Source organism: Microtus oregoni, unplaced genomic scaffold (assembly GCF_018167655.1).
Source record: "Microtus oregoni isolate MIOR12 unplaced genomic scaffold, Mior012 000021F_ref0000039, whole genome shotgun sequence".
NCBI classification, from domain to species: Eukaryota; Metazoa; Chordata; class Mammalia; order Rodentia; family Cricetidae; genus Microtus; species Microtus oregoni.
In genome coordinates, this window is record NW_024543080.1 from 27700937 (window position 1) to 27715179 (window position 14243).

The 14243-nt window shown below is 47.8% G+C and overlaps 1 protein-coding gene across 8 annotated transcripts in view; it reads right to left on the reverse strand.

Annotated features, from left to right (window-relative positions):
* Positions 1–13918, reverse strand: part of Limch1 (LIM and calponin homology domains 1) — a 317259-nt gene extending 303341 nt beyond the window's left edge. For 7 of the 8 annotated variants that reach the window (XM_041671170.1, XM_041671169.1, XM_041671162.1 and 4 more), the window contains exon 1: positions 13760–13918. In XM_041671170.1, the coding sequence (XP_041527104.1) occupies positions 13760–13855 (96 nt within the window). In that variant the 5' untranslated portion in view covers positions 13856–13918. Of the gene's footprint in view, positions 1–2239; positions 2349–13759 lie in introns of those variants that run through there. The other variant, XM_041671161.1, reaches the window with a different exon arrangement.
* Between the last annotated feature and the right edge of the window lie 325 nt (positions 13919–14243).

The following is a 14243-nucleotide window of genomic DNA, read 5'->3' on the forward strand; positions in this document are numbered from 1 at the left end:
GTGGCTGAGTCAGCCTGGGAAGTGGGACTCTCTATCCACACTCTTGGGGAGCTAGGAGGCCTTCTGCTTCCCTAAAACCAATTCCAGGTGAACTTTTACTATACAACCCTAAAAATACTAACAGACTCACACACACACACACACACACACAAAATTCAAGGGAAAATTTACTAAATATAAATATGCTGCAATATAAACTCAAATAAGAAATTAAACTGCAAATGTATCATACAACTCAGCACTGGGAGAGTGAGCGTCCCATCCCACCACATCAATATTAGGGCTCACCAGGCCACTTGGAAAGCCGAGCCCACACGGGCACAGAAACATGCAGTTTTGTGACCAACATATAAGCAGAAACAAGAGCACTGAAAATGACCAGAATTTAAAAAAATGATGTTATTTCTCACTATTGACTAATGTAGAATTTTAGTAAGAAATACAAGTTAGGGTGCAACGGGACATGAAGGGAGAGTGGAAGAAAGGACAAGGCGGGCCATTCTGGAAACAAAGATAAAATGCAGGCAGATCTGGGGAAATCTGGAGTTTTCATGGACCCTGAAGCCAAACAGTATCTAGCACATAAATAGGGTGATGGCCTTTCTGGCCGCCATGTTGATTTCTTCCAGCCTATCCAGCTCACTGCTGCTGTTTGGTGGCAGAACAGGTTTAAAGTGTCCTGCAGTTTGAATGTGAACTATTCCCCATAGGCTCACGTGTTTGAAAGCTTGGTCTCCAGCAGGTGGCACAGTTTGGATTGGTTGTGGGACCTTTAGGAAGGGCCTCAATGGAAGTGAGTCGCTAGGGGCTGGGCCTCATGGCTTCCAGCTCCAAACCTTCCTACTTGCTCTCTTTGCTTCCTGACCACTGCAGGGGCAGAAACAGCCACTCCATGCTCTGCAGCCTTGCTTTCCCAGCCAACCGGGAGCCTCCCCTTCCAATCTTTGAGCCAAAATAAGCCTTCCTCCCTTCAGGTACCTTTTCCAGGCATTTTTTTTTCACAGTGGTGAGAAAAGTAATAAATACCAAGTGCTAATCAAAAGCTCACAGGAGGGCTGTGGAAACTCACTGGCAAAACACTCTCTCCCGTGTGTAAGACCCCGGGAAATGGTGCATGCGCACGAGTCACATTCAAACAGAAACCCACGCAGTGCAAATGTATTTGTTCAGAACATCAGGGACGAAACCAGGCAAGTGTTTGAAGAGGGGAGCTGCAGTCTGGGGGTGCCAGGGCAAACCAAGAAAAGAACTGTTGCAAGACACCAGGTGGGAGTCCAGGAACCACACAGGATCCCGACCTACCCACCTAACTCCACAGGAGTGACATTTACAGAGACAGAACCAATGAAGAAAGAGCCCGAAGGGACATGGGAGTAGTAGATGTGTGACTACAGTCTAAACATGATGCCACATACAGAACACCTAACAGGGCACTGATTCCAGGAGCTTTTGTCGTGTTAATAATCGTCTCATTTCTGTGTCGTACCCAACGCCATCCAAATCCAGAGAAGGGGGAAGAGTCCAGTGAATGGGGAAAGATTGGGGAGGAGAAGTGAAGAAGAGAAAGTCCCACCCATTGGCCTGGTCCATTCTACTCCTATCAGGACCTTTTCTTCAAATCCTAACCACTCTCCTGACAAATTTTCTCTTTCAAAAAATACTGCAAGGGCTTCAGATGAAGAGAACGTGCATGGGTACCAGATAGCTGGAACTGTTTCCTAGCAACCGACACTGCTTTACAGAGATGCTGCTGCTCAGTAAACAGCATCTCGGGAAGGGGCTGAGCTAGGGGGCGGGGTGGGCAGGTCAGTCACTTAGTGTCTGTGGCTGGGATCTCCTTATGAACATAGCATCACAGGCCAAACTCTGGAACTCGACTGCTCAGGTATAAATCTCGTGTCTGCCGCTTGCTTGCTATGTGGCTTCAGTCAAATCAGTTAACATTTCTGGGCTCCAATTTTCCCATCTGTGAGGGATGCATAAAACTGCTTGATCGAGAAACATTGCACCAGATGTTACAGATTTATATTTATCATATCATTAGCTTAAGCGTCTACACCATCACCCGCACATAACAAATGGGCTAGGAGTGGGTCTGCTTTCACTATCATCACCATTACTGTTTACTCTGGCTCTGGGCTAGCTGGGTCACAGTACCACATCACATTCCACTGACTTTTGCAACAGGATGAATCAGGCTTTCGCTCATCCCCGACCCCTCCCGTTTATGACAACTTACAAGCTCCCTTAGGAAACAGGCGGTAACCACATCTGTCTGCGATGACAGCTTCAGCCCCATAGCCATTTGATTTTCCACTTCCTATGGGAGAGGCGGAGAGGAGGCTGCTTCTCTGAGCTCACACTAGGCTGTGACGCGGTTACAGCCATGATGGTTTACCAGTTCATTTTGTGGGGGCCAGTGTCCTTGTGAGAACACCTGCCTAGTTAAACACACACCACATACACACATACATGTGCATGCACACGCACGCACGCGCACACACACACACGTGAGGCCGCCTCTCATAAACACTCTTCCATGTTTTCTCAAGCTGAATATCTTGGAATCAGAAGTACTCCGATCTTTCTCTCCTATTAAGAAATAAGAACTAGCTGGGCATCTGGAATAGATGGGGGAAGGGCACTAGATGTGGCGCAGAGCTGAGGACAGGGAAGGATAAACATCCGGGGACTTGCCTGCATCCACCATCAGTTCTAGCCCAGAACTCAATTCTGTGAGTGCTACGGGAGGTCAACCTGCAGGGAGGGCTACTCGTGAAATGACTCCTCCAGCAGGTATCACCTAGCAAAGGGCCCGAGGTAGAATCACGTTCCAGGAATCCAATCACTGACTGTGTCTGGGCCACACTCAGGTGAACTGCTTTCTTAAATCACTCTTAAAAAAAAAAAAAAAAAACACTTTGCTTCCTGTTAGAGCGGCAACAGCTTCTATTTTCTCTGTCTCTGCAGAGTCCAAATGCCAATCAAGTGACTCTCACTGTCTGGGCACAGACAGACTCTCGGTGGCTGCAAGAGTTGTGGCTAACCCACCTAGCTAAATAAATGAGGAGGACGAAGAGCTGATCTTTGGCCATGGGAGCTCTGGGGCTTATCAAATTAGGTAGCTCCCATACAAAAGATATTCATTATAGTAAAATAGGACATTCTCTCTTCTGAGAGAGGCAAATGCTCTGGGCATAAAGTATACCCCGGGAAGAAAGGGAGCTGCCAGCTTAACCAACTGGAGAGAAGGTCACCAAGGCAATCATGTTGAAACGCCTAAAGAATTTGTCCCTGTGGATATGAGGAAGGGACATCCCAGGGTCCATTCCCTTTCTCCTGAGAATTGGGACATAGATTCTTGGACAAGACTGATGATGATGATGGTGGTGGTGGTGGTGGTGGTAGTGGTGGAGGAGGAGGAGGAGGAGGAGGAAGAGGAAGAGAGTACCTTCTCCAGTAGCAGCTATGGTACTTAAGTTCTGAGCAATAACAATGAAGCAGGTGCATCAAAATTTTCTAGAAAGCATCTTACAAGGGACAGCTGTGGTCTCCAGTTCCACTTCCTGGACCAGTGATGTGGTGAAGTCTGTTATACATACTGGCCCTTCCAAATCAGAGGACATCTGTGAATTGCCACCTGGGATCTTGTACAAAATTACTTTACTCACACCTGGCAAACCAGGCAGATTTCTTCCAGTTCCTTCTCTCACATCCACATACAGGGCAGACTTCTACAAACTCCATTTTGCCTTAGAGTTTTAATCCTAAATCCTGTAATGTAAATCCCAAGGTCTTCTCTGACATTTCTCCTTGAAAAAGAGCTCTGAGTGTCTCTGTGACTTGGATAAAAGGATCTGGTTGGCCATGCTGCTGACCCTCTGTGCAGTCTGCAAGTATATTCGTGGAGGCTAGGGCTGCAGCTCAGCGGCAGAACCCTGGCCTAGACTGCCACACTCTAAGTCTGGGGCGCAGAGCTCAGCCAGAAGGAAGAAACGGGAAATATATAAACATATTTAACAACTTTTGTTCCCTGTCCCTCTCCACACAAGAGACCTTCAGCCTACCTGTGGGGTGTTCTAGTCTAGTGTGTGTGTGTGTGTGTGTGTGTGTGTGTTAGTACTGGAAGTTAAACACAGGGTCTCTCACACACTAAACAAGTGCTCTATCACTCAGCTACAATCCCAGCAAAAACAGCACAATCATAATAAAAGTCACAAATCAGCATCAGCCTAACACTCCTGCTTAGAATCCTACAATGTCCTTGGCTCGCATTTTACCTTCACTAAAAACCCTCATCCTCAGAAAGAATTCTTCCACCTTAAACACCCCACACAGCATTTTTTTGTTGTTTTTTTTTGTTTGTTTGTTTGTTTGTTTTTCGAGACAGGGTTTCTCTGTGGTTTTGGAACCTGTCTTGGAACTAGCCCTTGTAGACCAGGCTGGCCTCGAACTCACAGAGATCCGCCTGCCTCTGCCTCCCGAGTGCTGGGATTAAAGGTGTGCGCCACCACTGCCCGGCTCCCACACAGCATTTATTTACTTATTCATTCACCCATTTCATTTTGAAACCTAGTCTTAACATATGATAACGTACCCTGGTTCCAAACTCTCAATCCCCCTGCCTCGGCCTCCCGTATGCTAACACTAGAGGCTTATAGGAATGCACCCCCACACCCAGCCTTGTCTTCATCTTTAGAATATATATAAGCTAATATGTAATCATGCACTTATTAGTCTAATTCCTCTCACTCAGTGTGATTTTCGTGGGGAAGGAGCTGTGTGAGCTTTGTATCACGTAAATCTGGGTCTTCACTGGGCCTGGCACACCACTAGAACTCAGGAAACTTCTCTCAGAAAATGAATTTTTAATCACATTTTCACACGCTGATGCTGATTTTTTTTTAATCATGGTTTATAAAAAACAACACAAATGGGTTCCGACTGGGCCTCCCAACTAATTAATTTCATAGTTCAAACCATTTGAGCGGTTGCTATTTTTTATAATTTATTTTTATGTTATGTTTATTGGAGTTTTGCCTGCACATATGTCTGTGTGAGGCTGCCAGCAGCCTTGGAACTGGAAGTACAGACCAGGTATGGACTGCCATGTGGATGCTGGGAATTGAACCCGGGTCCTCTGAGCCACCTCTCCAGCCCCAAGTGCTTGTCATTTTGATTAGAGTAAATATCCAATTAAAATAAAAGAATCGAGTACCATTTGCTAGAAATGGCGTGCAATGAAGGCAAAGAACAGTGGACCCCTTAGAATAAACGGAGCTGTACCTCCTTACTTGGTGTGGACTCACGTGGTCACACATGAGGCTGAGGCTTTTTTGTCTTTCGAAGGGTTGGGTCCTGGCAATGAAAAAGCCACAACCTTTCTACCCTGGAGCTTTACTCAAAAAGCAAGTGTGAGTGGGTTCTAACTTGGTCTTCAATAATGTAGCTATATCAAGATCATAAGGCCGAGCGGTGGTGGCGCACGCCTTTAATCCCAGCACTCGGGAGGCAGAGGCAGGCGGATCTCTGGGAGTTTGAGGCCAGCCTGGTCTACAGAGCTAGTTCCAGGACAGGAACCAAAACTACAGAGAAACCCTGTCTCGAAAATCAAAAAAAAAATCATAAGGTAATGGCAGGGACTGTCCCTCACACAAGAGTGGCCAGAAAGACAAACATACCTCCTAGTAGCTCACCACGGTGACTACTAGTCAGACTGTAGGGCACGGGTCTTCTCCACCGGCTTACCACTTTATTCGTTACAGCTCAGTGCAGACACAAACACCATTTTGCTGGCAGTGTTGAGTACAGTAGGAAAACGTATTTGCCAAGTGACTGTGTAGGTGCATGGCAAAAGACCAAGTCACCTTGCCTTTTCCTGATGTCAGAGGTGATTCCTTGGGATCCTACAGCTAGCCCATCAGGGTCCGGTGAACAAGAACATCGCTTGGGTTGTGTTGTTCTCAAAGCTGAAGACATGGAGCTTTTCCACAGCAGACTTGAATTCCATTACGTCATTCCTCCATGCACACAGAGATAGATACAACATCTCGTGTCCTGGTGATGTTGCCAAAATTATGTCATTCTCTTTAAAAAGAACTATTATTTCCCCCCATATTATCTGGGAACCCTTCCGTTTCAGCTCCCATTGTAATTATCAGTCACTTAGCAGCTAAGTTCTAGTGGCCTTTCATTTTCTCATTCAGCCACACTGAAGTCATTCTTTCTCTATGTCTCCTTACATACAATACACATCGGATACCTTTCTTTGCTTAGACTACAAACACACACACATCCTTCAGGACAAGGGAGGAAATGCATTACAAAAATTGTGGGTTTTTTTTTTTTAACTCTCAAAGCAGTGAACTATGCTTAAAAAGAAAAAACCGTTCCAATGAGAGTAGCTCAATCAAAAATCAGCTGGGCATGGCGGTGCATACCTAAAATCCTAGCCAGCATTCCAGAGGCGAAGACCCAAGGACCTGAGTTCAAAGCCAACTTGGGTTACATAGCCCTACCTAAAAATAAACATACAAACAAATAAATGAAACAAAAAAAATCCATGAAGCTCAAGACCACAATATAGTGACAACATCACATGGAAACACAGACCACAGGGACGTCAACCACAGCAAGCTCCCCAAAGGCTCCAGAACTGTATATCCAGGTTCTTTAGCTGCTTATGGTGACACTGATGGCTGGCAGAGGCTTCCCTTCCCCTCTCAGGAGGATCTGCCTCTTGGTTGGATTCAACACTTTCATTACTCAAAGATAAAGTTCTGCTCAGAGGGGAAAACTTTCAGATGAAAATGCAGGAGATGTGGCAAAGATCAGAGTCAGGGTGTCGGGATGCTGGAATACACCAGTACTAGCAAAAGGTTTTTACACACACACACACACACACACACACACACGCACACACACACCATTTGAAGAACAAACCCTACAGACCACACAGGGGTTGTTTTTATTCAGTGGAGTTATCCAGGGAATGAGAGGATAGTGAAGAGAGTATCTTCTCCATTTGAAAGTGTTAGGAGCACTTGCAACAGACCAGCACTGAAGAGAAAGGTGTGAGAAGAGCCATGACCTCTATTAGCAGGCATCAAACACTTCAGCATCTGTCTTCATTCCTTTGAGATGAAGGCAAGCAAACCAGGCGGGCAGCCCTATTCCCCTCACCTAGGGAACTGGGAGGTGGCCTGCCCACATGAGACCAATCCCGAGTTCTGAAGAGGAAAAGCATGAGCTACAGGGAACAGGCTGGTCTGGGCAGCTGCAGCTCCCAAATCTACACGTTGTCCCTACACAAGAGGTGAACCTCTGCACTGCCAAACACAGTCCTTACAAGTGATGCAGGGTCCTAAATGAGAGACCCAGAAGGAATCAGATGAAAGGGCTATGCAATTAAACCGATTAGAAAATTAAACTTTCCTGGTTTCTAGAAACCAGGTTTCTTACCAATAAATTTTAGATAACTGGAAATATGTTTGTAATATATATGTACATGTAACGTGTACTAACATATATAGTATATATATATACAACACATCCTTCTCTATAACATATACTAGTATATGATAGTATAACCTATATTGATGTTTAGTGTATATACAATATATATTAATATATCATATATGCATATCTGTGAAATCTAAGAAACGATGCTATCCTATCGCTGACATTTACCATTTAGTACCATTGGCAAGACCCTTAACCTGTCAGAGCTTCACCTTCCCCATCTGGAAGTGGGGTGACACCAACAGTACTTATCATGCAAACACAGAATTTGCCCTCTACCAGGTGTGGTGGTGCATACCTTTAGATCCAAGACTTAGGAGGCAAAAAAAACAAAAAACAAAAACAAAACTGTGAGTTTGAGGGTGGCCTAGTCTACATAACAAGTTTCAAGCCAGCCAGAGCTATATAGAAAGACTGTCTCAATAAAACAAGAAGGAAGAAGAGAGGGAGAAAAGGAGAGAGAGAGAAGAATTTACCCAATGCCAACACACGGTAAACACTCCATAAATGCAGTTTCTTATCCTAAGCATTATCAGTATCCTTAGCTCCTCAGCATGCTGCCTCCTGAGGGCCATCTAATGAAAGAAAGAAAGAAAGAAAGAAAGAAACCTCACAATTTCCAGTACTTCAAGTTCTGCCTTGTCCCACCTAGCACTGACTGCCACCCATGAAGTCAAAGCCAGATGTGGACATCATAGGTCCTTTGTCATCTGTCAGTGAAGAGCAGGGTGCTCCGAGCTGTAGCTACTGGGAGCTAAAGTCCTCCCTTCCCCTCCCCCTTCTTAGTGGCCGAAGCCCTGTCTGCCCATTTAGAGTTTGTTTGATACAATCAGTTTCCATGGAGACGCTGAGGCAAGAAGAGTCAGCTCCCCCTCCTGTTCCACTTCCCCTTTCCCCAAATCTCTGGGACTTCACTGTTCTCCTACCATGTGACAGCATTGTGTCACAGCAGTCCTTGTATACAAACAAGACAGACAATTTACATGCCATTGTGAGAAAGACACTCTTGCCCTGGTCTATACATTGGCTTTCTCCATCCAGCCAAAAGGGGTTTGCTTCTTCTTCATCTCTCATATGCAAAGCTGGAGAAACATTTGTAAACCTAATCCTCACTACAATTTTAAAAAGATTTAAAAGAGTCCTTCCAGAGAACCTGAATGACTGTACAGCTTACACCGTGGCATCGCCAATGCCGTAGTTCCTGGCCACAAAATGCTAAATGAACTCAAAGACCACCCACAAACTTCCCCTCCTGCCAAGCCTTCCAGTATTGAGAGTACTAAGACACCAGTAGTGCGTTTCGTCTTCAAAATCAGATATGAATAAAAGGCGAATAACTCTCAGATGAAGATGCAGGAGATGTGGGAATTCCCTGTGGCTATAGGGAACAAGTGAAACAAGTCTTGGGTTACAAGTAAGACTGTACTCATCACCAAAAACCACTCAAGGTAAAGCAATCCAAAAACTCTTCAAATTGAGGCGGCTGAGTGGGGTTGAAATCTTCAGCCCCGCCCTTTGAAAAGCTTGACAACCTGTTCCAAATCCAAATGAAGTGGAACCCAGCTGAAGGGACATCTGGTCCTCCAGAAAATGCCTGGCACTTAAGAGAAAAAGAAAGATTAGAACAGATTAATATTTTTGTGGGTGGAGGGACAAACGGGAGAGGAGAACCAGCCATATTAGAATCATCTACCTGCAAACAAACATCAATATTAGCACAGAAGAAGAGGAGGCGTCGAAATGAGCCGCTACCAAGCCAGCCTCCAGTTTAACGTACCGCACTGTCTGCGAGGCGAGAGGCACTGAAGACTCTTCTCGGTGTTTGGGAGCAAACTACATGTTAAAGTTTGAAGTCCAACCTAATAGTGAACGGTAATTCTCTAAGTCTTGGTGGACTGGGAGGTCACCTCATGAGTGAGTTATCACAGACTCTCCTCAGACCCTAAAGTCAAACAACAGTGTAGCGCACCACGCCCGTCTGCGCTCTATGCGCCATTATACAGTTCGTGAAGCAGGCAAGGGGCTGGAGACTGAAACACACAAAGACTCATAGAGAGACACGGGTCATCCTTGAAGCCAGAATGCCCCCTTTATTGTGTCCAGGAGCAGCTTATATAGGGATAGCCACACCCCAGCCAAACAGACCAAAAACCACTCCCCTGCCATCAGGATCTCCTGAGGGTCTCGTGCTCAGAGCAGCTGTAGGCACTCAGATCACGGGAAAACAAGTTGTTTATAAGATATTCAGGATCTAGGGGTTCACAGCTCCCAACAAATAGTAAAACATAACATCTACTTCATATCTAGCCCAAGTATCCAGAATTGCTAGACTGAGATAGTGTCAACTCCTGCCTAGACTTGGATTTGGTACCCAGCGTAAGTAAGTATTAAAACAGAGTGAGATAATGAAGTGAATCAGGAGGTAACTGAACTGTCTTTTGTATGCTAGAAACGTATGTGGTTCTGAAGAATTTCTTTCAAACTCAGGCTTGGTGCCAGGCATTGGTAGTATATGCCTGTGATCGCAGGAGTGCCTGTCATCCAGGAGGACCAGATTCAAGGTCAGTCTGGGCTATGTAGCAAGCCTCAGTCTCTGTTAGAGCATCAGTATAAGTCTGGGGATGTTAGTTCAGTGAGAGAGCACTTGCCCATTCCTGGCACTGAAACACAAACTAATCATAAATAAAACAAGAGAGTAGCAGAGTAAAACAGAAACAGGACAAAATCAAATTCAGTTGCTATTAGCAACAGCACCAACAGGGGTAGCAATGAGAAGAATAACAGCAATAGTAATACAAAGGGTAACTGTGATCCTGTCACTCAAACAGTACCGGGTGCTACTAACATGCACATGTGGAGTGTGTTTGTTTATGTGTGCTCACATGTATGGGTACAGGTACCAGTGCGTGTATGCATGTGTGTGCTTGTGTACATTGACATCAAGAGTCTTCCTAAACCACTCCCCATCTTATTCTTCAAGACAGAGCTCATGGCTACGGGCTAGTCAAGCCAGCTTGCATGGGGAACCCAGTGCTGGAACTACAGGTGGGCCACGTAGACTCTGCAGATCCCAATCCCAGTCCTCACACTCACCCGGCAAGAGCTCTAACCACTCACCTTATCCCAAGTCCCTATCTAAGCATTTTAAAATATTTTCACTTATTAGACACTCCGGCATGCCAACGAGGTGAGATATTCTTTAACGTCCTGTTTTACAGACGTTTCAACAATACCCCTTTGTTGCTTTGTTGTTAACTCGAGGTATCTTTCAAAGAAAATATCTGGAAACAGAAGGGCAGGAAAAGCCGTTTGTCCAAGGTCGCTGGGACAGAAGTGACAGACCTGGGACTCCACCCAAGGATTTCCAGCTAGGAAGTTAGGCCTCTTGGCTCACTGTGCAGGCCTTACTGCCGGTGCTTGGGAAAAAGAACAAGAAGGGCAATATGATAGGAAGTTAGCCTTGCCTCTGCCTGCTGAACTGTGCTGTGTCCCCAGGACCCTCCCCAAACACACAGTAAGGCACCCATCCTGTTCTCACAACCATGGAAGTGGCTGGAAATGTGACCCAGCTGCCCCTACCCAGTTGTGACCAAGTCCAGCTTTAGCCTCTAAGTCAGAACTTGAAGGGGGGGGGGGGGGGGGGCAGGAAGCCTGGCTTCTGGACCACATTTCCTGCCCAGCAACAGGGTCTTCAAATAGTCAAGGCTGCAGGCCACGAAACTCCTGCTAAGAACCTGTATCTGGGAGCTTGCTCAATTCTCTGAACAGTCCGACTCAAGGAAGCTGAGTAGTAGGTGAAGTTTGTTGATTAACCTGCGGCACCCAAGGGAACATTTTCTGAAAGGGTAAAAATTCCTGACTGCTGAAAAAGAAAAATGAAAAAGAAAAGACCTGTGGGAAATTTAATCACCAATGGAACAAAACTGAAAAACAAAGCCCTCCCAATGAGGATGTTGCCGGAGACAATGGGCCCCTAACGGGAGATGCGATTGTCTCCCGATAAGAATCCCCGCGGGAAGCGGCTCACACTAAGAAACGAATTATTGCTGTATTAGCCCTGGAATCTTTGCTCATTGGGCAACTGTGTGCAAAACCATCTGTTATGGCCCCTGGCTCCCAGTTTGCACACGTGGCATTTACATTTCAGGAGGAATGTGAGAGAAAGGGTGGAGGGGGCATTGAGTATCTCCCCCCCCTCCCACAAATACCTCTTTATACCTCCTCGGCTTGGAAGGAGAAACTCCCCTTTCGGTGAAATACAACTCCTCTGTGGAAAGGAGATAGGCCACTTCAATTATGCACACGCAGCGTGCCTGGCAGCCTGGTCCTGGAGCCACACAGGCTCACCCCATTGGCGTTTTCACTTTCTCTGACTGCTTTAAAGGGGAAAGTAACAAAAATAATACTAAGCTGTGTGGAGGGCTTAACCTGGCTCTGCTTTCTTAAACTGCCCCTTCCTTTCTTCAAGCTGACATGAAAATTGATGCTCCACACGATGTGTAATGTTTAGCCTGAAATACCATCAATTTAAAAAAGAGAGAGAGCTTGCTATAGGGGATGTACATACTCCAGAATTCACGAAGATGTACAATTCAGATTTCCACGCTATCCTGTATGAAATGTTGCCACAATACACGCTTAAAAGCAGAGCCTGTCAATATTGCTATCAATTAAAGAAACTGGAAATAAATCACTTGCCTATGAGAACAGAGAGGTTATTCTTCCTCCTGTGTGTTCCCTTACCTCCAAAATACTATCAATTTTTCTCCAAAGGATATTCCAGTTCAAGAACCTGAAAGAGTCCCGCAACTCTCCACTACCGCCAGCGTCTACAAACGTCTCCTGCGGGGCCTGGGAGCCCCAAGCGCAGAGAGAACACCTGTCACACTTCAAGCCTTCCAGCCACACATCAGAAATAAGAAGCTGATGTCTTTTTCTCATCTGGTAGTGAGTTATCTGGATCAAGAGACACGCCAGCTCCAGCTTTTTAGCAATAGTGTCTGGTATACTCTGTTTCCTTAACTCCGTTTTTTAAACAGCCATTTCCAAACTCTGAGACGCTTTTGTATGCATGAAGAAGGTTGTCCCTGAAAAAAGGTGGCGGCCTATGGCCGGAGCCTTCCAGCAACCCCTTCTGTAGGCAACTCAGCAGGTTTGAATCTACAGCCCCACAATTCTATCACCCGAACAACAATGGAAACCTGGGCTGTCCCAAGGGTGGGGACGGGGTCGCTAAGTGACAACTGAGCCCTGTAAAGCTTATCCGTGCTTGGTCGTGACTTAGCCGCACACATCCTCCTTTGAACTGTCAGGTCAAGGGGGTAACGTGTCATTTGGCCAAATTGATCTTCCACAAGCATAAGGAAGCATAATCCCGTTGAAAGGGGCTCAACGAATAGGATCACCTCCCCCACTCTCGCCCTCCACGCGTCCTGAGCTCAAAGACCGGTCGTTTCGGCATCGCAGGGCTACTAGGCTGCACCTGCAGATAGACATCATGAATCAGAATCACCCAGCGAGCGCTTCCTGGACTGAGCCGAGAGCTCCAGTGATTTCCTTGGCCTTCCACCGAGCCATTTAAGAAGTGAAATGTGCCAACCTGGCCGGGTATACAGCCTGCTGGAGCCCACCCTGCGGTCTCTGGGGCAGCCATGGCTGGGTATCGTGTCTGCGGATAGTGCACTTGCAACTAGGTCTTGCAGGTTCCCCCACGCTATGCTCTGCGCCAGCCTCGCACCTGAACCGGTGCCAGAACACAGCCAAGAGGCTCTCCGATGGGTATGAGCCTCTGTGGAGACACTGCCAAACTCTGCTCCGGAAGGGCGAGGAGGGAGGCCAAAAGGTGAAATGTGGAGCAGAGAGCCGGACACCCTGAAATGCGGCTCCCGCAAGGGCTCTGGAAGCTCGAGCCCCTGGCGCGTTTGCAGAGCTTCGGCTTGCACTGCGCTTCCCATGGCAGCGCTTGCAAACCGAGCCGAGATTGCGAGCAGGGATGAAGGCGCAGGGGACCGCCTCCTGCCCCTAGGCGCACTGCTAGACCGCAGTGCCCCCCCCCCCCGTTCACGCCCACCACCCCGGGGCTCCAAAGCCCGGGGACCGCACTCCGCTGGAGGCCGCGGTAGGTGACCTGAGGAAACTGGCCACGAAACGGGGGTGGGGAGCTGGACCCGCGAGCGCTGCGCGCCGGGCAGTAGCTCGGGGCGCCCCTGCAAGGCCGCCCGTCGCCGTCGGCACCTACCTCGATCCACTTTTGTGCCTCGGTGAAGGCAGGCTCCGGAGGTGGTTCCGGCTGCAGGGGCTGAAGAGCTTCCAGACCGAGAGCGGGGCAAGCCATCTGCGAAGCCCGGCGAGCACTGAAGCGCTTGGCCGCCGGGATGAGCACAGCCGCCTCCGCAGGAGCGCGCTCTCCGCCCCTTCCCGCCCGCCGCGCTCTCCCGCCGCCTTCCCCGCCCCCACCGTGCAGGTCCCCGAGGACAGCGGCGCGCGCTGCCGGAGGACGCCGTGGCCACCTCAGCCTCTGTCGCCTGGCCTGCCGCTCCGTCCCCTCCCCCAGCTAAAAATAACCTGCCAGGAGCGCCGGGCGTCCCTCCCTGCTCACGCAAAGACCGTGGGAGGGATTCGGCCCGCCACTCGGCTTGTCCCGCCACGGGCCGGCTTCCTACGGAGGGCGGATCGGACAGCACCTGGGTGAAGCGGAGTGGGGAGACAGCACTACTTCGGGG